General features: G+C 34.5%; 1 protein-coding gene across 1 annotated transcript in view; it reads left to right on the top strand.

The window, feature by feature from the left end:
• The first annotated feature begins 8,825 nt into the window (after positions 1–8,825).
• The window catches only part of LOC145241379 (uncharacterized), a 34,946-nt gene continuing 19,517 nt past the window's right edge, over positions 8,826–24,254 (top strand). Inside the window, exons 1-2 of the mRNA XM_080104275.1 lie at positions 8,826–8,921; positions 22,276–22,399. Of these exons, the coding sequence (XP_079960401.1) occupies positions 22,321–22,399 (79 nt within the window). The 5' untranslated portion in view covers positions 8,826–8,921; positions 22,276–22,320. The remainder of the gene's footprint in view (positions 8,922–22,275; positions 22,400–24,254) is intronic.

The raw sequence follows: 24,254 nt of genomic DNA on the forward strand, positions 1-24,254 counted from the left end.
CGACTTAGTTTTTATTTTTTTGTCGACTTAGTTTGTTTTTTTTTGTCGACTTAGTTTTTTGTGTTTTATTTTGTCGACTTAGTTTTTTTTTTTTGGGGGGGGGGGGTCGACTTACATTTTTTGTGTGTTTTTTTTTGTTTTGTCGATTTAGTTGTTTTTTGTTGTTTTATTTTTGTTTTGTCGACTTAGTTTGCTTTTTTGTGTTTTTTTTTTGTTTTGTCGATTTAGTTTTGTTTGCTTGTTTGTTTTTTGTTTAATCGACTTAGTTTTTTGTTTTTGTTTTTTGTTTTTTTGTCGACTTAATTTGTATTTATTTTTCGAAAAGATAGAGGTCTAATTTCAGGACACCAAGATCGCCTTCTGTAAGTATCTACTGATTAAATTATCGGCAACGCTTTTACTTCCTCCCCGCGATGAGATAAGCGATACCTTATTTGTTTTTATTATTATTATTATTATTATTATTATTATTATTATTATTATTATTATTATTATTATAATTATTATTATTATTGTTATTATTATTATTATCATCATCATCATCATCATCATCATCATCATCATCATTATTATTATTATTATTATTATTATTATTATTATTATTATTTTCAAGCCACACAGATTCTAAGAACGCAGTTACCATTTCTTTTGATATTGGAAATATTTTCTTAATTTTCACTGCTACGGAATTTCCGTTTCTTTCGCCCAACTCTTTTGAAGAAGAATCATTTAAGGATTTCGCTTTCATTTTGACACAACTATAATTACAATGAGGATCCCCGTTATTCTCGTCAAAATTAGTAATATTTTCAAATTTTCACCGACTATGGCATAAAATAGCCCCACTGTCTTGTGGATGCTTTGAGAGAGACAAAGGCTAGGAAAGTAAATCCCGACTCCAACCCTTCGATTATGGCAAAATGTTTTTTTTCTTTGTGGTTGACACAAAGTTGAAATGCAAGAGCTCAACATTTTACATATCGTTTTAAAAGACAATTTACGGTGCTTATTCAGATTGGCACTTACGATGGAATTTAAAATTAAAGAAAATACAGAAACGCCTGTATGATGTACGTACTAATCACTGGATGAAGATGAAAATTTCCAAAAATCATGTAATTTGATCAAGTAATTTTCTTTTATATTCAAGAAAATCAAATGTCACTCTGTTTCGATTATGATGAAAAATGAAGTCAACGAATCGATAGACAAAGACAAATCTAATACATGTGGAAACTGTCAAAATATTTACTGATTACCTCCCTTATATTCGCTAGTAAAATATGGCCTCGTCTGTCACTTATCGGTAAAAAAAAAAGGCCAAATTTGTTTTTCGTGAATAAAAAAAAACTACTTGATCAATTTTTTGTGAAATTTGGAATATGCAATCCGTGACAAATAGTTAGTGGACATACATTCATCAGTATTTGATAAATTAATTTTATGGAGAATTTATTTATCTTTTTCACGATGCAACCAAGTTGATCCTCTGATCCCTTTGTGACTCCTGATCTAAAACGCTTCTTGTTTTCCAACAGATATCTCAACAATATTAAACTTTTTCTTCATTTTTGTTTTGTTTTCTTTTTAGTGCCAGTCTGAATAAGCGCCCAATTTACTGATGTTTCGTATCCATCAATATGTATACAACTATCTGTATTTGAAATGGAGTTAATATATAGATAACAACACAAAGCAAAACTATGTAAAAGGATAAAAATGAACCAAACAGATGCTGGACAAAACAAAATAAAAAACGAATTCTTTTTTATCAGTTACGTACAAGAGCTTTTAAACCTTGTTTTCTTTTCATTCTATTCTTATTTACAGAATAAATTTTCTGATGCGACAAGAAAAATCGATGCTTTATTTGTGAATAATGCAGTTTATTGTATCCAGTCCTCCTGGCGTAATTCTCAACGTAAATATTGACTCGGACTGTATAATCTGAAACCCGAGTTGAGCACATTCTCTGCCCCTGTAATACGCGCGTGAAACGTATCCATTCACTATTTATTTCAACTATTCCAACTGCTTGGGGCATCCTATCCTGCCTTGACATAGTTCAAAATCGACTTCGTAATCTAGTAGGCGATGACGTTTTCTCTTCTCTGTAACCCTTTTCCCGCAGAAGAAGCATTGCGAGTCTGCTTTCGCTCTATTGTTATTTTCATAGTAAGTGTTCGACTGAGCTCCAATCTATGATCCCCTCTCGCCAATCTTTCACAAAAAACACTCTAGCAAAAATCACTATCAATAAATGCCCCCACTCTTTATCCTTGCCTAAACCTAAACATGAATTCCATGAACAAAGCTTCTTTCCTAGAACTGCCCGCATGTGGAACTCTGTTTCGCTGGTTTGCTTTCCAGCTGTCGTCTTCAAATCCAATGTAAACAAGTTCTTATTAAACCGTCCTCAGAAATAATATGATTATACCAAATTTCCACCACAAACGATTACTACGCTACTGTCTTGATACAAGGCACACATCAACCCTTATCTTCGAGCGGTTTCTGACCCTTTATAAAAAAAAAAATTTTTTAAGAGTTGAAAGGCGTTTTGACTACCGGATATTTTGAACAATGTCGGATATGTTGGCTAAACGATGAAATTTACTATGAAATAATTTTTAATTTATTTATTGCGGACTATTATCCTCATCTTTATTAGTTGCTGTTTCATGACGTTTCGGCCAACTATTCCTCTGGCCTTCGTCAGGTGGTAACCGTGGCGGGATAGGAACTTCGAATCTCCTAACTGCATTCTCAGCAATTACTGCCATCAATAGGTGTTGTCGTCTCACCACGATTTGGTCAAGTAAGCCTCTGGCCGGCTTTGGGTAGGATTGAAACCGCTATCTTCAGATAATTCTCATCTGGAACCGCAGAGTTTCAATGTCTCTATCCACTGCGCCATCGGCCGAAACGTTGTGAACATAAAACTCAAGATCAAGACAGTAGTCTGAATAGTCGAAATAATACGAATCTCAAATCTCCAAAATCCATAAATATAATCATTTATACATCTATTTTTCTTTCTAAAGGCAAAACTTTGAGGAATCAATACAAACCACTTTTATCCTCGTTTAAACGAGTCCATTTATTTACACGTGATGTCATGTTCGAATCCTGTTTAAAAATAAATCTCTCGTTGTTTTCTGTTTTCCGGCATTTGACGTGCATGCCTACTTCTATTTAATGAAAAAAAAAAGAAAATATCAATGCTTGTATACAGACGAGAATAGATTATTCATTCTTCACGCTTGGGAGAACATAACAATCCATTTCTTCCCAACCATGGGTCACATAATAACCTATTCTTGAATAACCATTTGCAATAACTATTGAGTTTCAACATTTCATTACCTATAAAAGAACTGTATTAATATTTATGAAATGATGTGCTTTGTCAGTTGCCTTACTATATCATTCCAACGGCTATTTACATCGTTGATTTTATATTCACAAAGTTTCCATCGTTATGTTTTCCCGCCTTCTGAGATGTGATGCTGTTATTTATACGATTGCGACAGATGCCTTTTTCTATCATCCTCTAACAGATTCTTAAAGACGTTAAGGAACGTTTCGAGTATCAATTGGCTTTCTAGCATCATAATCACTCATAAGTATGGCAATGTTTGGGACATCTAGATCAATATCATTTAGAGCAGGATTCGGCAACCTCCGGCCTGCGGACCAAATCCGGCCATCTATTGAATTTTGTTTGGCCCGCCAACTTACTCTAGGAATGATATAAATAAAGATTTTATTTTGCCAAATATGTTTTTATATTTTGATATATATATATATTCTTATAGCAAAATAAATGACATTGTTTAAATATAATCATATATTTCATACTTATTTTCTTCAATCGCACAGAAAATTTATTTGAATATTTAATAACATTGTTGTCGTCCGTGACAATGGAGTCAAAGCTGCTTGGCCCTCACGTTCCAACTGGTTGTCGTCCCCTAATTTAGATTATTATAAGTTGTAGAAACAAATTCTAGATAAAGGCAACTCTGATCACAAAAAACGTTTCATTTTAAATAATTCTTCGTAAAAAAATGTAGGTTTACCAAATCGTGAAGAAATCCTCTCTGATCCATTAATGATTTTTTTTTACACAGTGGTCACCACTTATCAAGGCCCGGAAGCCATTCAGGGATAAGGGTTATTGAAAGTACATTACGTTAGTGTGGAGATTTTATGAAGTGTTTACTTAAGGGGGCGGTTCGTTAGGAATTTGTTAACGTTGGACTTGAAGACATCCAAGTTGTAGTCAGGTGGGAAGCAGGCAGACGGAACAGAGTTCCACAGGCGTGCAGTTCTAAGAAAGAAGCTTTGTTCATGGAATCCACGTTTTGATTTAGGCACAGATAAAGAGTGGGGGAAATTTTTCACAGTGGATTCGGCTAGACGGGGGGTTTTTTGTGAAAGATTGGCGAGGGGGGGCCAGAGATTGGAGTTCAGACGAGCACCTGCCATGGAAATAACGATAAAACAAGGATAGGCTCGCAACGTCTCTTCTGTGGGAGAGAGGTTGCAGGGTAGAGAAAAGGGCATCCCCCACTAAGCCACGAAGTCTATTTTGTACTCTGTCAAGGCAGGATAGGCTGTTTTTAGCAGCTCCTGCCCAGATATGGCAGCAGTATTCCATCCTTGGATAAAATCCTTGGATAAATGATGGATAAAATAGGTGTCTATACTCTATTATTCTCTAAAACTCTCGATAACCAAGTCTAGTCATTGTTCGATTTTTACAGGGTGTAAACTCAATTCCAGCGATTGGCCAATAAGATATATCGGAGGCGATATAAATCTACGTATTTCTTAAAATATGATGCAGATGAATTTCAGAGATGAAAGATCTAAAGGCTTTTGAGTAGCAATACAAATTATGATGGAAAAAATATCAGAGGTTTTCCTAAACTTAGATTTCAATGATTGAAAGGAAATAGACATGCTATGTTTTAGGCGGGAAGTTGTCAGAAAACAACAGATGGCTTACAAAATGTCCGTCAGCACTATCTGGGTAAGCTTGTAACCAATGAAAATGTGCTAAAACATTATTTCGGCATTAGTCTTATTGGAATCCACTAGCCATGCAGCATTTAGATCTTTCCGAATAGAAATCCACCAAATAAATGTCACGGTAATATTTATTTGGTAGATTTCTATCAGTATTCTTTTATTTATTTTCAAGTTTTTGGCCGATTTTCAGGCCTCCAAAGAAAGATGATCATGGCGCCATCTTTATTTTCGTTGCAACATAAACTCTCAACACTACTTGCGTTTCACGCTTAAAACTCACTTTGAAATAATTTAAAACACTAAAAACTTATCCAAGTAAGTAGAAGAGTTACTTATCTTGCCTTTGATAACATTCATTTGTTATATATTTGATTTTTACTATTTTTTTATGTTTGGCGATTGTAAAACAAACGCAAAACGCGAATATGTTTGCATTGGTTTAATCATTAAATAAATAAAATAGTTATTTTCCCTTATCAAAGAAAAACATCGTAGCAATATATAGATAGGCGCCACACATCATTTCAATATTTCTTACAAATATCTGAAGTGTCTTTCCAAAAATTATCATGCAGTTTAATGCAATTTCTTCGACTTTACAGTTCTGGGATATTGGCTGTTCCAAGACCTTCAACGAAATACGGGTATATATTATTCGAACGCTTACGAACACCTTTCGAAAACAACACATAACCGCAAGCACTGTAATGTTGTAAACTTTTTTTTAACAGCGTCAGTTCATTTTAATGGACCCAACAGGTTGTAGACTCCGTCACAAGGAACATAAGAAATTTAAAAAAAACTCTACTCATTTTTATTAACAAAAATATTTATATCTATTTTTTTCCCCGACAACGCATTTTTTCTAAATATTTAAACAGTTCATTTCCCCTATTCCGACCGAGTGCAACTTTTCGTTTCGGCTCTGACGCCACCCATGTATTTAGAACCCCACTTCTCCAAACACTTGTGTCTCGAACATGCCATGTTCTGCTCTCTCGTGTCTCGAACACGTCCTTTTCCAGTCTCTTGTGCCTTAGGTACGTCATTTTCCGTTATCTCTTATCTCGAACACATCTCGAATCTGCTACGTCTCGAACCCGTTTCAAATACGCAGTTCTCTGAACACGTGTCTCCGTTTTATCTCTGCTGTGACGTCATATCGCGTAACCGGCTTGGTCATTTGCAGATGGCTGCTGTTGCAGTTTAACATGGCATTTTTTTTTACTGCCTATACTACTAAAGTATGAAATAACACTTTCGTCGACCACGCATGCTCAATTTAATATGTCATTTTTGTTAGTTTGTCACGATTTGGTTTAAAATATAAAAAATTATCGCTAAACATCAAGATTTTATGAAAGTACCTTATTTTTATCTATAACTCCCGCTACCTTTATTTTGTTCTTTAGTCATCACATTCTATGACCGTTGTTTCTTACAAAGACGGAAGAATTTGTTTTCTTTCCATCCAACGCTTATTGTTGGCAAGTTTTTTTATCTTGAAGTAGTATTTTTAGCTCTTTACAGAAACTGACTTTATGCTTTGCCTGGATCGATTTTCATATATATATATATATATATATATATATATATATATATATATATATATATATATATATATATATATATATAGTACATTATTTGTTGAAAATCCTAGGCTCACATTTCTTATATAACTTTCGTTTATTTCATCGTGGATTTCTTCATTGCAGCCGTTTCGTTAACGGGAGGACAATTCTATGATTTTATGTTTCCGTAGAAATTTTCCAACCCTTTAACTCCTCAGATGCGATTTCCTTCCGATGTTATTTAACAAAAGTTTCTAAAATAAACATTGATTTAAATTATATATATATATATATACAGGGTGGCCGAAAAGTCCCAGGACACTATACATGTATTTTTAATAAAACAGCAGCAATTAAGCGCTCCTCAACAGTAAATACACTGATGTCAGTCATAACCTGAAAAAATAAATGAAATAAATTGTTTTAACAACATTAGAATATTAAAATCAATCATATTTAACAGCATTAAAATATTAAAAATAGAGTGTCCTGGGACTTTTCGGCCACCCTGTACATATATATGTACACACATATATATATATATATATATATATATATATATATATATATATATATAAGTGAACGTGTCTGTCTGTCTGTCTGTCTGTCTGTGTACATTTCCCTACGCAATAACTCTGTCAATTTTTAGTCTATAGACTCGAAATTTGAAATACCGGGTATTGAGATTTGGGAAAATCGATGTGACGGGTGTCAGCCAGAAATTTGGCTGTTAAGGGGTCAAATTTCAACGATTTGACCTTTAAGAACTCTACCAAACTCCTCCGACAATTTTGGGTCTAGACACTTGAAATTTTAGATATAGGTTCCTTGAACCTGGATCTAACTTAATAAAGTGATTTGAGCCCGAAACTATAAATTTTAAGGGGTCATAATAGGAGTCAAAGTTTTAAAAAATTAACCATCTTTTTTGTTTTTTTACTTTTTTTTTGCACAGCATACACCTCCAAACACCCGAGCAACGCCGGGCACCCCTGCTAGTACATATATATAATTTAAATTTCCGAAACATGCGTGACCGTGTGTCAGAGTACATAATAAGAGTAGAGTAGAAAATAACCTTGGGTTTACTTTTGACAGCCTCGTAACCTTCGCTATCCTTTATTTTATCCTTTAGTCCTTGTATTCCATGAGCAACATTCCTGATAAAGAGGGATGAGTTATTTTTTCCAATGTCAAAATCTATCCATTCTTATCGTTAGTTTTTGACCTTTAGGTAGTATTTTTATCTCTTTGCGTCAAGTGGTTTTATGCCTTGTATAGAGCGATTTCACTTTTTAAAAATGAGTTTTATAAATACAAATAATACTCTGAAAGCCAAACATCCATTTTCATATGAATGTTTTCAATTTAACCCTAACATACCGAGTTACCGATACATCGGTAATTTTCGAAAATGCTATATACCGAGTTACCACTAAACCGGTATTTTTTCTGATGACGTGTTTTTGTGTTGTCAGGGTTGGATAAAGTGACAAATTCTGATTTAAACGAAGGCGCATTTGATCAGGAGTATGTTTCTGGATCCAGTGACGCTAGTGATGATGAATACATTGATGAAGGAGAAAGTGGTGATAATTCTGATGATGCTAGTGGGCCTGTGAATCAAGGAGGTCTCCACCTGTTAGGCTAACTGGCACACAAAGGCTGAATACTGGAGATTGATGAAAGACAAAAAAAAGTTACTAACGCGTTTAAATTTTTTCACAATTCAGCCGAGGAGGCACAGGGGCAAATTAGGTTCAGTAGCTCAGGCCTGGTAGTGTTAAGACGAAATAAAATTCACTGGAACGTTTTGGTAAATTGCAGAAAATTAAAATATGAATTCAGTTGAAGAGGAATTAAATCTTAAACCATATTGTCTTGTCTTTGTCGCCGAACAGTAAGTAATGCTGATGATGAGTATGTTTGTATAGAGAGAAATACACACACACACACACACACACACACGCACACACACACACACGCTCACACACACACACACGCGCGCACGCACACACACACACACACACACACACAAATCCCACCACTTCTGTAAGATCGTTCATGAGAACAGAAACATTTACTTACAGCTGCATCGGTTGTTAGACTTTTAGAATCTTCGTTGGTTTGACTGAACTTGAAAAGAAACATCCGGGTTATTTTTTCTTTTTTTTTTCTTTTTTTTCTTTTTTTTTTCTTTTTTTTTCTTTTTTTTTCTTTTTTCTTTTTTTGCTAGACATTCATATGACGTTCATTCTTGCATACATTTTTTTATAACGAACAGAGAGTTCAGCGGATTCGTATCTCCATGAGGTAAGTTCTTGCTATCATTAGTTCTATGGTGACAAACGTCTTCGATTTTTATATAAATACAATATTATAACGAGCGATTCTATTGTAAGATGGATATTATCAGATAAATCGGAAGGATAATGTTGAATCATGAGACTTTAATACTAATTGAGAAATATGCATTCACAATCGACTACTCGAAATACTTTTTTTATTAAAGTAATATGTGTATGTATATACGGCAGAATCACGTTGACATACCGATTATCTCGACATAATTTCCAGTCGTCCTGGACGTCTCCTTGAAACTGGAATCAAGCAGTGACGATTCAGGAGATGTATGGTTGGTAATTGCGCAACCCTTGCTTTAAAATTTATAAACTAGTTAATATCTATAAAACTCAATTATGAAAAACGTTTGTATTTCCAGAAAGATATAACCCTAAATTATATCATATTAAAACAGAATAATGTAATATTTTTTCTATAATTTTTAATAGATTTTCAAATTTTTCAAAAAAAAAAAACATACTTGACACAATATTTGTATTTTTCGGCGAAAATAAAAATTTAAGTATTTTTTAAAAGGTTTTTGAATAAATTAAACTATTTTCTCATGTGGAAAGAAAGTGTAGTTTAATCACAAACAATGTAATCATTGAGCTCCTCTTTCTATTTGTTCAACTGCACAACAGCCATGAGACCTTGGGGGGGACAAGCCTTATTGATATGCAAATTGGTGCATATCAAACTACATAAGATTTAAGATGATTTGCTATCAGAATATGCAAAAATATTAGAATATAAGTACCCGAATTTCAAGTAATTGCATTTTTTTATTAGGAGTAAAATGCTTCGTAAACAAATTGATCACATCGCCGTGGGGAATTGTTTCAAATTATGGAAGCGTAGACATGTCTAATTTATTTTAAAACATTTTCATAAATGTTTTAAATTTTAATGTAACCAAGCAAGCAAATATCATTAAATATAATTGAATTAAAGTATAATTCTAAACGCCATTTATGGCAACGTGTTTCAATATTATGTTATTTTTAACTTCATATGTTTTGTTTGTAGCACTCGTCGGACACCTTACATTACGACAATTCACGCAAACGAAAAATTGCAGAAACAATTATTATAGTTTTTAAATTCCACAGTGGTATATATTTTTTCTTTTTAAGTATCTATTCTTCAAAGTATTCTATTTAATGGTATGTCGGAAACAAAATTTTTTTAATAATATATATATATATATATATATATATATATATATATATACATATATATATATATATATATATATATATATATATATACTGGGTTAAAAAACGGCCTACAGAAAATGGACTCTGATTTATGAAAGTATGATAGGTTATGAAAAGGAAGGGTTGTAAAGAGATAGCTTCGAATTTGGGGGTATCAAAACCAAAGCAAAATATCATAAAAGTAAAAATAAAATAGATAAACCCCATAATTTATTATACCACTGAAACACTTATCACAATATTCTATGGATCTATATTAAAAAAAACTTGTTAAACTTTGTGACATGTTTCCATTCCATGTGATCAGGCGCGAACGAGCACCCCATAATTTTATTATACCATATTTTTTCAAACTGAAATATAATTATCAAAGTATACTTACGCAGATAGATATGAAAAGTCTTTATTAACGTCTGTGCCTATTTCCATTCTATGGAGGCCAGGCGCGAACACAGACCCCACAATTTTATTATACAATCCCTATTTAAGTTAAAACATACTTATCAAAGTATTTTTATATACATCTATATCAAAAAACACTTTTCATATCTATCTGCATAAGTATACTTTGATAATTATGTTTCAGTTTGAAGAAATATGGTATAATAAAATTATAGGGTGTTCGTTCGCGACTGACCTCCATAGAATGGAAATATGTGACAAAGTTTAACAAGGTTTTTTAATATAGATCCACAGAATATTGTGATACGTGTTTCAGTGTGAACAGGTATGGTATAATAAATTATGGGGTTTATCTATTTTATGTTTACTTTCATCATATTTTGCTTTGGTTTTGATACCCCCAAATTCGAAGCTATCTCTTCACCCCCCTTCCTTTTCATAACCTATCATACTTTCATAAATCAGAGTCCATTTTCTGTAGCCTGTTTTTGAACCCAGTCAACGACGGGTACTTTTGCTTTAATTTCAGTCAGTCTATCTTTTGGCATGCTGTTATGTCTTGTCTCCGAATTGTTTAAATAAAAATAAATTGTTTTAACCTTATTCCTAATTTTCTGTTTTATTTTATTTATGAACATAAAATTAATAACTTCGTTTTCTTTATTTTGTTTTTAAATATTTCCAGGAATGTCTGCCTAATCTCACGCCGAAAATGCTAGTTTTATTTTGGTGTCTTTTTAACCTCTCCGCCCCCCCCCATTCCACATATTTTTGCTGGTGAGGAGACTATGTTTAAAGGACAAAACTTTTTGTCAAATTATTGTCAATACGTATTGTCAATTTCAATAAAATGAACATTGTTTCCGAAACGATCGTACAATCAAGTTGCTTTTATTTATTTTTCCTTTTGAAACTGATTTTTAATTCACAATTATGGATCGTTTTACTCAATATTAATATCGCTTTACTCAATATAAATATAGTTCTAAGATGCCAATTGAAGTGTCATTTTGTTATCATTTGGGGGCATTTTTGACATCTTTTGAGCCCCTGGGGACGCCGAATTTCAGTGTAAATGGGTAACGGTGCAGTTTCAGACCTTAGCACATGTATATTTGACTTGACTACTGTGAAAAAACACTATACAGTCAGATATATCAACAATATATAAGAAAAAAAGCCACAAAAGGGGGCGTTTTTAACACTAAACTTACCGGGGACGCGAACCAGAATTTTGCCAAGGTCACCCATATTGGATTTATATTAAAAACAATAGGCTACACATTTCGGCCAAATTTCAGCAAAATCTAATCGATGAATCAAAAGTTATGTTATTTTTAGCCACTGGGGCATTTTTTACCTCTTTAGCCCCTGAGAGACGCAAGATTATTTTACTGTGCACATCTATTTAATAAAATACAATTTGTGGCAAAATTTCAGGAAAAATTAATGGACGGTTATCTGGCAATCGTCCGAAATAACGGACGCATGGACACACACACACGCACGGACGCCACTGAAAACATAGGTCCCTCTCTGATAAATTGAAGGAGGGGGGCAATAAAATTTTATTATTTTGTAATTATTACCAGCGGTGGAAAATTTTACTTTAAACTAATTACAGCTAAAAAGAGAATTAAAAAGCATTGTCTTTGGCATTGGAAAATAGGCACAAATTTTTCCGATTCCGATACCGATACCCCTAAAATTTCCGATTTTTTCAGATTCCCGATTCCGATTAAGCGTCTCAACATCAATATATATATATATATATATATATATATATATATATATATATATATATATATATATATATATATATATATTACATTTTCACTCCAAACAAGGCACATTGCCACTTTGGTGTAGGGGGATACTATCAGGGACATAAGCTACTGGGTTACTATGTAGGGGTTGGGTAGCAAGATGTCGGTTCACGTTACACTTGAACTTCTGCATGTCAGTACAGTTGAGGAAGCAGCGATCCGGAATAGAATTCCAAAGTGTAGCGGTTCTGGGGAAGAAACTTCTGGAGTAGAAAGTGATACCGTATGATCTGATTTTCCTGAGAAGACCTTTTCTCGGAAACAACTGAGTTGATCTGAATGAAATTTTGTATGGATGTTTATGATTACGTGCAGCGAACTAAGTGCTATAGTATTTTCGATGCAGAATTATGGATTAATAGTTATTAGTCACCGCAATACCATATTTACTCTAGAAGATTTTCTCAGAAACTACTAAGCCATCTGACTGAATTTTGTATGGGACGTTATTATAAAAAGATGCAGCAAAAAAAATAAGCTATCCATGCAAATCAGGTTTAGAGATTAATATGGATCAATAGGTATTATTTAACGCTAAAATGAGCACAAATTTAACTATATTCATCTAGCAATTTGGCATATAGTTCTTATTCCAAGTAAACCGTCTTTAATGTATTCCTGTTTGTCATAAGCTATCTGGTGTGTGTGTGTGTGTGTGTGTGTGTGTGTGTGTGTGTGTGTGTGTGTGTGTGTGTGTGTGTGTGTGATATTAGGTTGGTGCAAAGCTAATGTCGTTTTTTGACGTTTAACTTCAAAAGATCATAACCCCTTTCATAATAAATTTTATTAATAATAAGAAATAAGAACCATCGAATCGACATATTTTTGCCAACGAGAAACAAGTTTATTTATCCCGTTAGCATAGAAATCCGGAGTTCTGGAAGCGATAAAGTCATTGAAGGCCGATTCGGCATCATCTAAACTTTTGAAGCATTTTTTTTTTTTTGCGCAGGAAGTTGTCGAGATTCTTGAAAAAGTGATAATCGGTGGGCGAGAGGCCCAATGTATATGACGGATGAGGGATAGTTTTGTATCCCAATTCGTTGAGCTTCTGGAGGGTCAATTGAAACTCCTTTTATATATCTATATATATAAAAATGTAATTCTTGCTTTGTTACAAGTGAATAAAAACATATTTCTACGTTACCAATTTATTTGAAATTTTCAGACAACCCATCTTTAGAGTCGAGGGATGTTTTTATGTTATTAAAATAAATTTACCCCGTGAATTATTAAAATATTAAATAAAAAAAATATATTTTTTTAACCGTTAGTGCAAACCTGCTTTGTTGATAAAACTGAACTTCCGGTTCGATTCATTTCACAGCCACGAATTGACGAAAAAGAAGTAGATTTCATTTTCTGTTTACTCGATAAGTAAAAAAAAGAATATATATATATATATATATATATATATATATATATATATATATAATTCATTTGTTTATCTTCCAAATTTTTTTAATTTAAACATTTTTTCTTTATTATATAAGGCCAAAAAAAAACTTTGTCGCTTGCTTTTTGAGTTTTTTTTTTTTTTTTTTTGGTTTTCGATATAAGATTGGTTGGTAAAAGTACAGTTTTTTTTTTACGGATTGGTAACTTGCTTAAATAATATTTGGTGCTAATGCAAAGGGTGGTCCGCGCTATTTTTTAAATCGTATTTCCAGGTTTAATTAAAGTTTTATTATATGTTTTTTTTTATTCAATTGTAAGATTAAAATACACTCTCCCCTCCCCATATTAAGAATGGCTTTTAAATATTAACGTTATTATTACAACACAGATCACTCTCTGCATGAGTACTGTACTTTCACCTAACAATTTAATAACAAAACATGGTACTTATGCAGAGAAAGTACCATAATAATATAATAATAGAATAATAACGTTATTTAGAAAGCCATTCTTAACATGGGGAGGACGTTTTGTTACTATTCTATACTTTCACCTAACAATTTAATAAACAAAAGATTGTACTTATGCAGAGAAGGTACCGTGCTGAAATAACGCTATTAAGAAAGCCATTCTTAACATGGGAAAGGGAGAGTGTTCTGTAACTATTTTATATTTTCACCTGACAATTTAATAAACAAAAGATAGTACTTATGCAGAGAAGGTACCGTGCTGAAATAATACCGTTATTTAGAAAGCTATTCTTAACATGGGGAGGGAGTTTTGCATCTATTCTATACTTTCACCTAACAATTTAATAAACGAAAATAGATAGTACGTATGCATAGAAAATACCGTGCTGAAATAATGTTATTTAGAAAGGCATTCTTAACATGGGGATGGTATTTTGTAACTATTCTGTCCTTTCACCTAACAATTTAAAGCATGGTACTTATGCAGAGAAGCTACCCCGCTGAAATAATGACGTTATTATTTAGAAAGCCATTCTTAACATGGGGATATGGGTGTTTTGTAACTATTCTGGACTTTCACCTAACAATCTAATAAACAAAAGTTAAACTTAAGCAGACAAGGAACAGTACTGAATCATTAACATTATTTAGAAAGCCATTCTTAACATGGGGAGGGAGGATGTTTTCTAACTATTCTGTACTTTCGGTGCTGATGCAGAGAGTGATCTGCGCTATTTTTTAAATCACATTTCCACGTTTAATTAAAGTTTTATGATATGTTTTTTATTCAATTGTAAGGTTAAAGTACAGAATAGGTACAAAACCCCCTCCCCATGTTAAGAATGGCTTTTTAAATAATAATGTTATTATTTCAGCAAGGATCACTCTCTGCATAAATACCGATTAACATTTTGTTCTTTGCTTTTTTTACCGTATTTTTTTGTTTTTTTTTTCAAGAAAACCTTTTTTTAACAAAGATTGAAAGTGCACGCTTTTTCTTTTTTTTTACAGAAGTTGTATTAATATAAGAAAATATGAATGCTTTTAAATTATCCGTGCTGAAATAGTAACGTTATTATTTAAAAAGCCATTATTAACATTGGGAGAAGAGGGTGTTTTGTACCTATTTTGTACTTTAATCTTACAATTGAATGACAAAAAAACGGTAAATTTTTAGATTAGGTCCACTTTCTAGGTTGGCAGTATTTTGCGTGAACAGTTGGCAGAGATGGCGGAAATTTTCTGTTTCTATGTCTATCCTTGTAGCCATGTCACTAGTAAGGGTGCTGGAGGTAAACGTTTTGTCTGGGCTGACGTTATCCGCCTGATAGTCAGGGACCCGAACCTTGGATTAACCACTAAGGAGGCTGTCCTATCAGCAGGTGCAAAGTACTGGGGCTGCTGTATTGCCATTTGGTGAATGGATTCTGGACCATGCAGTAGTCTCTGGTGGGGCCTCTCGATGCCATACTAGTGGGTAATTGTTACGGCTTTACCTTATCATTAGCTACAAATAAAAAAAACAAAAATTCTTCGTTTCTTTTTCTCTCTTAGTTTCCCCTCTCTGTCCTGCTCTAAGGAAATCTGATGACCTAGTCCACAAATTCCAAAATTTCATCATGACAAGTTTCAAGAAAAAATACACGATTAAACCCGGTTCTCCAACTTCCAACGTAGACCCCTACTACCATGTCTCCTTCTCCAACATCAGGAGTCTACGTTCTAACCTTCCAGAGGTTGAAACCCAATTACAGGAGACTAAACCAGACCTTTTATTTTTAAGTGAAACTGGCATTGGACAGGCTATTTCCCTAGAAGAGTTCGCAATTAAAGGATACTCTAACTTAACTTCTAAATCTGACCCCCAAGATCGCCATGGGCATGGAATATGTGCCTATATTAGGGATAACTTTCCATGTGGTAGGGACATCTCCAGGGAAGATCCTAACTTACCCTATATGTGCTTCCGGGTTGCATTAGCTCACACTACGGCATTTATATTTACTCTCTATCGCCCCCATAACAGCGGGGTTACTATCTTTCAAAGCATATCTGAGAAAATTGACCTAGTCCTATCTGCTTATCCTTCAGCTAACATTCACGTATGTGGTGACTTCAATGTTCACAACGTCGAATGGTTGACGCACTCTAACAAGACCGATGATGAGGGGAGGTTCTGTCATGATTTCTCCATTGCCTATGACCTCACTCAGATTGTTCAGGAACCCACCCGTGTGCCCGACAATGACGGCCAATATGCGAGCCTACTAGACCTTTTTCTCACAACTTGCCCTGAACTATGTTCAGTTTCTGTTCTGTCGCCTCTTGGATCTTCCGACCACTCTGTTGTATCAATTAAGATAAAAATGAAATGTAATAAGTCCCCAGACGTACCTCTCCATCGTACAGTATATCGATACACTAAGGCTGATTGGGATAGCTTCCGTACATTTATATCTGATCTACCTCTGCATTCCATGTTTAAAAAGGATGTGTCATCTATAGTATTAGACCTGACGGAATGGTTAATTGTAGGTATTGACCGTTTCATACCCTCGAAAAAGTTTCAGCAAAAACCTAACAGCCAGTCATGGTTTTCTCCAGAATGTGCTGCTGCCATTGCGCACAGAAATCACTTTTTCCACTGTTTCCAACGTAATAGATGTATGAAAACTAAAGCCGTTTCAGGACTGCCAGCAACCATTGTAAGAAAGTAATAAAGAATGCAAGAGAGTTGTATGCTCAATCTGTTAAGTCCAAAGTAGCTGAACAGCGGCTTGGTTCCCACCAGTTTTGGCAAATAGCAAACAGAATCCTGAACAGAAGCGTGTGCTCCATCCCAACTATTATCAATGGACCTGAGGTAATCTCGTCAGCATCAGACAAAGCCAAACTCTTTGTCAAGAACTTTGCAGCTAATTCTACCCTTTGCGATCAAGGCCGCCAACCCCCAATATTTCCTCCTGTATCAGAAAACACGCTATGTGATATACGTATATCTGTACGTGATGTTGCCAAGCTAATCAAAAACCTTGATTCCAGTAAAGCAACTGGCCCTGACGGTATTCCAATTATAGTTCTCAAAAAACTTCAACCTGAACTAGCGCCCATACTTACAAAACTGTTTAAACGTTGTCTTAAGGAGAATAGTTTCCCATCTCCCTGGAAAATTTCATCAGTATGCCCTGTATTTAAGAATTCAGGTGATCGCTCATCCCCCTCTCAGTACAGGCCAATAAGTCTCCTGTGCGTCATGAGTAAGTTGCTGGAATCTGTGTTAAATACAGAAGTAATCAACCATCTCAACAAAAATAACCTTCTTAGTGACACTCAATATGGTTTCCGTTCTGCTAGATCTACAGCAGATGTGCTTACAGTTATATCTCATAGGATTAGCAAATCTCTCGATGGAGGCAACCTTTCTAGGGCAATTGCTCTTGACATATCTAAGGCCTTTGATAGGGTATGGCATAAAGGTTTATTTCATAAGATCTCTAGCTATGGTATTGCTGGAAATGTCTTCTCAATTATTAAATCATTTCTTTCTGATAGGTTCATAAGAGTAGTAGTTGAGGGGCAAAAATCAGAAGCTCACGGTATTAATGCTGGTGTCCCTCAGGGGTCCATCCTGGGCCCAACTCTTTTCATGATTTACATTAATGATCTTCCAAATCACATCCTTACATCATTTGTAGACATTTATGCTGACGACACTACCATTTATGGTAGCACATCTAAGACAGTAAACGACCAAGTTCTCTCCAATTCTCTCTCCTCTGATCTTGAGCATGTAGTACAATGGGGTAAGGAGTGGCTGGTTACTTTTAATGCATCTTAAACCAAGCTTCTCTCTTTACATCATCAACATTCTGATCCACATCTGGCATCAATTGAAATGAATGGCTCTCGTCTTCAGGAGGCCTCTAGTTTTGACAAGCTTCTTGGCTTGACCATTACTCCTGATCTTAAATGGAACACGTACATCAAATCTGTTGCCAAGGCCTCTGGAAAAATGGTAGGATCTTTCTATCGATCCGGTAGATATCTCACTGCTGATGCTATTCTCTATCTATATAAGAGCCAGGTACGTCCAAGGATGAAATACTGTTGCCACATCTGGGCAGGAGCTGCTAGAAAGGACTTGGCCTGCCTTGATAGAGTTCAAAATAGACTTCGTAGCCTCGTAGGAGATGTCCTTTTCTCTTCCTTTCAACCTCTATCTCACAGAAGAAATGTTGCGAGTTTGTCTCTGATGTATCGTTATTTTCATGGACAGTGTTCGACTGAGCTTCAATCTATGGTCCCCCCTCGCCAAACTTTCACAAGAAACACTCGTCTAGCTGTACACACTATCAATAATTCCCCCCACTCTTTATCTGTGCCTAAACCTAAACGTAGATTCCATGAACAAAGCTTTTTTCTTAGAACTGCACGCCTGTGGAATTGTCTTCCGTTTTCCTGCTTTCCGGCTGACAACAATATGGTTGTCTTCAAGTCTAACGTAAATAAGTTCTTGATGAGCCGTTCCATATAAGTTATCAAATTTACCAAATTTTCATTACTAATGGTTACTATATTGTCCAATTTCTACTGTACACTCTTTAGCCCTTATCCCTGAGTGGCCTTCGGGCCTTGATAAGTGGTGACTCCCATGTAAAAAAAAAAAAACTCCATAATTTTCTTTTAAATGACGACTTTTGTAGGTTTTCGACTATGCTGAATACGGAAATCGCATTAAAATTTTGCAGAAATAAGTAGTTATCGAGATATTAAAAATTTGTATAATGCATTGTAATCTCTAGCAGCCGTCGTTTTTACACGCTTGCGTGTGACATAAACAAATCTATGCGCGTAACAAAGATAGTCGCCAAAGAATACAATGCATTAAACAACTATCTATATCTCGATAACTACTTATTTCTGCAAAATTTCAATGCGATTTCTGTATTCAACATAGCCGGAAACCTTTAAAAGTCGTCATTTAAAAGAAAATTGTGGAGGTGGACCTAATCTAAAAAAAATACCAAAAAAACATAAAACTTTAATTAAGCTTGGAAATACGATTTTAAAAAATAGCACGGATCAGTAAGCGCATTAGCACCCATTAATCGACTCACGTGACCTTATTAACAAATATTATCAAAGGCAAGATATGTTACTTTATTACCGAAATGGATAATTTTTTTTTGTTTTTTTTATACAAAATTTTTATTCAGCTCAAAAAACACAGCGTTTACTGTTATATTTGAAAATTACAAATGGCGGCAGACTGTGTTAACGCATTAGGTTTGGGAAAATGAGTTAAAACTAAAAAAACTATACAAAATATGTTAAAAACCACTGAATACATGTCTGCCTATGTCACAGTAACATATATTGAGTGAGTTCCTGACAGTGTTTTGTATAGTTTTTTTAGTTTTAACTCATTTTCCCAAAGTTAATGTGTTCAACAGTCTGCCGCCATTTGTATTTTTCAAATATACAGATAAACACAACATTTTTTCAAACCGATTAAACATTTTACACTAAATAAAAACACTAAAATCTTATCCAGTTAGGTAGAAAAATAACTTATCTTGCCTTTGATAATATTTATTTGTTATATTTATTTTTCAACAACTTTTTCGTTTCTGTGTTTAGTAATACAAACCCGTTTTATTTACTATAACGTTTAGTCAGCTCGAAGAACAGTGTTTATCAGTGTATTTGAAAAATACAAACGGTGATGGACACTGTTGATGATCTTAAGTTTGAGAAAATGATTTAAAACTAAAAAACTATACAAAATACTATCTGAAACCCACCGAATATGTCAGCCTATGTCACAATAACATATAATCAGTAGGTGTCTGACATTGTTTTATATAGTTTTTAACTGATTTTCCCAAACTTAACGTATTCAACAGAGTCCGCGACCATTCATCTTTTTCAAATACATAGATAAACACTGCGTTTTTCAGCCGATTAAACATTTTACATTAAATAAAAACACTAAAAAATTATCCAGTTAGATAGAAACGTAATTTACCTTACCTTTGCTTTCATTTATTCGTTTTTGAACAACTTTTTCGAATCTGTGTATAGTAACAACCCCCCCCTTACCCAAATATTAATTAAAAACTCACATTTTTGAATACAATAAAAAAGAAAACTATTTAGCGTTTCAATGGTTTAGCAACTTTCGGCTTAATCCACTGAATGTTGGTCGAGACCAAGCCATGATTGATGGTAACTCCCGAAGATCCGGATCCAATTCTGCAAGAGTACCATATTTTTTTTTATTTTCGCCTTTTTTTTTTTTTTTTTTTTTTACTTTTTGGAGTGGATTGCTGTACTAAGAATATAAGAAACATGCATTTCCTCTTTTTATTAGAATTTTCCATTACACGAAATTAAGCCACAGCAACGCGTGGCAGGGTACCGCTAGTATATATATATAGGCCGTCCGGTGTGTCCGGAGAATATTCTTAACTATCATATTTTAATTTCTGCAATTTCGTATTTATTATAGAGCCAATTCTCTATTGATCAATATGTTGTACTCAATATATCGATGCCTTCGTTCAGTCTCGAAAGACAAAGGTAACGCCTGTAGGAGCAGCTTCGCGTATAAATTGTGAGGCAAGGATTGTGCAATCCCTAACCACACCTCTCATTAATCGGTACTGTTTGAGCCCAGTGGAAAGGAGAAGTCCAGGACGACTGGAAACAATGGCAAGATAAGTGAAAAACACATACAGCACCTGGAAGTCTCAAATGGTCACCTATTTATTACTGACCAAGTTCAACGTCATATATATAGTATTGATTTTAAAAGCTTTTTATTTCTAAATATGATTTAAATCCTATCAGCTAACATCGAAACCAACACGTTCAGCACTGTAGCGGTATTCGCTACCCTCTGAGCTAACGACAATAGCACTTCAAAACTTAACAAATTAACGCAGATAAACGTATAAATGTATATTTGTGCGCATTAAGTCGAACTATGCCTGCCAAGTTCCAATTTTCAATTTTGACCCCTTAACAGCTATTTTTCCTGTTAAAAACCAAATTGATTTTGTTCCGCAGGTTCGAATGCCCCATATATCAAATTTCAAATCTATAGACTAAAACTTGATCGTGTAGTTTGGTAGAGACCGTTCCACAGACAGATAGCATATGTGTGTATGCTATCGGGCACAGTGTAAAATATAATAGAATTTTCTGTAATAGTTAAGTGAAATGAATTATTAAAAAAGAAAAGAAAAAAATGAATATTAATCACAGTTCGTTTTGCAAAAGAATATGCGAATTATTATTTTTTTAAGTCACTTGCATAAGAAGTTGTTTTTACTTTTGATGTTTAATATCTATATCTCTGAAGAAATAATCAACCTTATAAAGATAAAAAATATATATATATCCGTGTATGTGTGCGCATGTACGCGCGTGCGCGCGCGCGCGCGCGCGCGTGTGTGTGTGTGTGTGTGTGTGTGTGTGTGTGTGTGTGTGTGTGTGTGTGTGTGTGTGTGTGATAAAAATGGAAATTATATTCCAATGGGAAAAAAAGGGAAAGCCTAAATTATTTGTAAAATAAAAATAATTTAAAAAGCTAATCAAATATTTGGTGCGTATTCAACGTAAGCAAAGTTTTGTATCCTCTTTCGGGCGGGACGCGGCAATTACACATATTCAATTCTAAATAATTCACTAGTGTTCTTAATTTACTTTCTTGAAATCAATCTTCCTTGTGAAGTCTTTTTTAATGAAGATTAAACGTTGGAAAAGCCACAAATAATTTTGATTTTCCTTTTTTTTATTTTATTTCCACGTATGTATGTTTTTGTGTGTGCATGTGTGCATGTGTGTATGTGTGTATGTGTGAATATGTGTCTCATCCTTAGCTTCTTTTAAGTCAATTGTTTCACTTGCAGTATTTCTTAAAATAAGTGGTGCTTTCCGAACAGGCATAGTAAATATTAAATCTCATTTTTATTTTTATTTTGTTTTTCGTTTCTGTTTTTAGATCCAACTGGAGAAGCTGACTATTTGGATCGGTAAAACATTGGAAATGTCTGCGACTCGGATACACTTCATCCTTTTCCTGATTGCAGGGATGCTAGTAACTGAAATGTCGTCAGTTTTATTGAGTAAGGGCCCATCATACAACTTTTATCACGTGTTCAATTTTATGCTGTGCTCAATTCATTTTCTCCCTTCCGTCGGTTTTGCTATCTTTGCACGACAAAGTAAAGCACGACAAAGGAACGACAGAGGCACGACAAATTACTTCTGCTGAATCTCTATTCGTGTGATATTTAGGCAAGACATTCGAGCAACTTGGATTCTTATGTCAACAACAAGAAGAAGAAACCGATTTTAACTTAGACGGGCTGCCATCAACAGGAGCCATTTGTCCTGCCTTGTCCATTTTAACTATTACAATACACTGGTCCTCATCTCATGAACAATGTTACGTTTCTACTAGAACGCTTCAAATTTTTTTTAAATAATAAAATTGTCTCATTTGTTGCTGTGATTATGTTTGCTAGGTACATCAAATTATGGTGATCACAGACATCCCAACCATCTAATGACGAAATAGTGAATAGCCTACATTTTTATGGTTCTTTATAACATGCATAATCACGTTGACACACCGGTTCCCCTTAGATCACCCAAGGTAAGCATAGTTGAACCTGGTCAGGACTAAATGGGTGACGATTTGGGACTTCTAGGTGCTGTATGTGCTTTCCGCTTATTTCGGCATTGTTTTCAGTCGTCCTGGACTTCTCCTTGCCACTGGACTCAAGCAGTGCCGATTTAGGAGAGGTGTGGTTGGAGATTGCGCAACACTTGCATCACAATTACACGCGCAGCTGCCCCTACAGGGGTTATCCTCCTTTGTCTTTCAAGACTCAACGAAGGCATAACCTGCTATAATGTATCATTTATTTAAAGCTGGTAAGACTAGTTGGTGTTGCCCTGTTGCATGAAAAACGTGTCAGAAGAGTTAAAAACATGTTAGAACTTTCTGATGAAACGTATGTGTCTATACTCCTGACTTCCCCTTTCTAACGCTCTTTTAGAGACCCTATGTTTATCTCTCTTTTTCTTACTTCCCCTCTCTTTATATCTTTGCTAGCAGGAATACCAGGCTATCCCCAGGATTAAATGATGATCGACGAATGTTTCACACTCTCATATTTTTATTTTCATCAAAATCAATGAAATCATCTATTTTTTTTCAATCAAATCGATTGATTACCTGCTCTAGTTGGGGACCCATCGCGGTGCACAAGGAGTAAGCTTCAGATGTCTCCTCGCAGTAACTTATTCCGCAATACTCTTGATTTTATAAAATTATTTTTTATTTAAAGTTTAAAATGCAAAAGTAAAGCATCATGCTTCAATTGTGCTCTAAACAGAAACATTCATTTTGAACGCGCCCCTGTCATATCAAAGAACCTACTGTTGATTTTAAATGTCGGGCCTTTCGCCATGCGTGTTAATAAAACTTCTCAAATGCACTTGTGATGTTAGGCTGTGTAATATGGTAAAAATCGTCTGTTCCTTCTTTCATTAGATTATTTCGATCATCGATTATCTATACTTATCGAAGAAATTACGATACAAAGCCTATCTAAGAACACTGCCATGCACATAACGTACCTCCCTGTGAAATTTCATAAAAATTGGCCTAGCCGTTTCCGCGTCCATAGGGAACGAACTTACACACGCACACACAGAGACAAAGTTCCTCTTATATAATAGTAAATATAGAGATATGACTTCCATTCTCACTACCTCTTCCTCCGACGTGACCCTCTCTTTCGTGTTATCACGTACCCTGATTTCTCTGTCTCCTATTTTACTTATCCCACTACTCCTCTCCTCATCTGTATCTCTTCCTACTCTATTTCTTTCTGGCACATAGTTCAAAAAATAGAAATACAACGAAAAAACAGACAAAAATAAAAATGACTGATGATCTGACCGATTTGC

This window comes from Euprymna scolopes, chromosome 20 (assembly GCF_053919585.1).
Source record: "Euprymna scolopes isolate OS-2025 chromosome 20, ASM5391958v1, whole genome shotgun sequence".
Lineage (NCBI taxonomy): Eukaryota > Metazoa > Mollusca > Cephalopoda > Sepiida > Sepiolidae > Euprymna > Euprymna scolopes.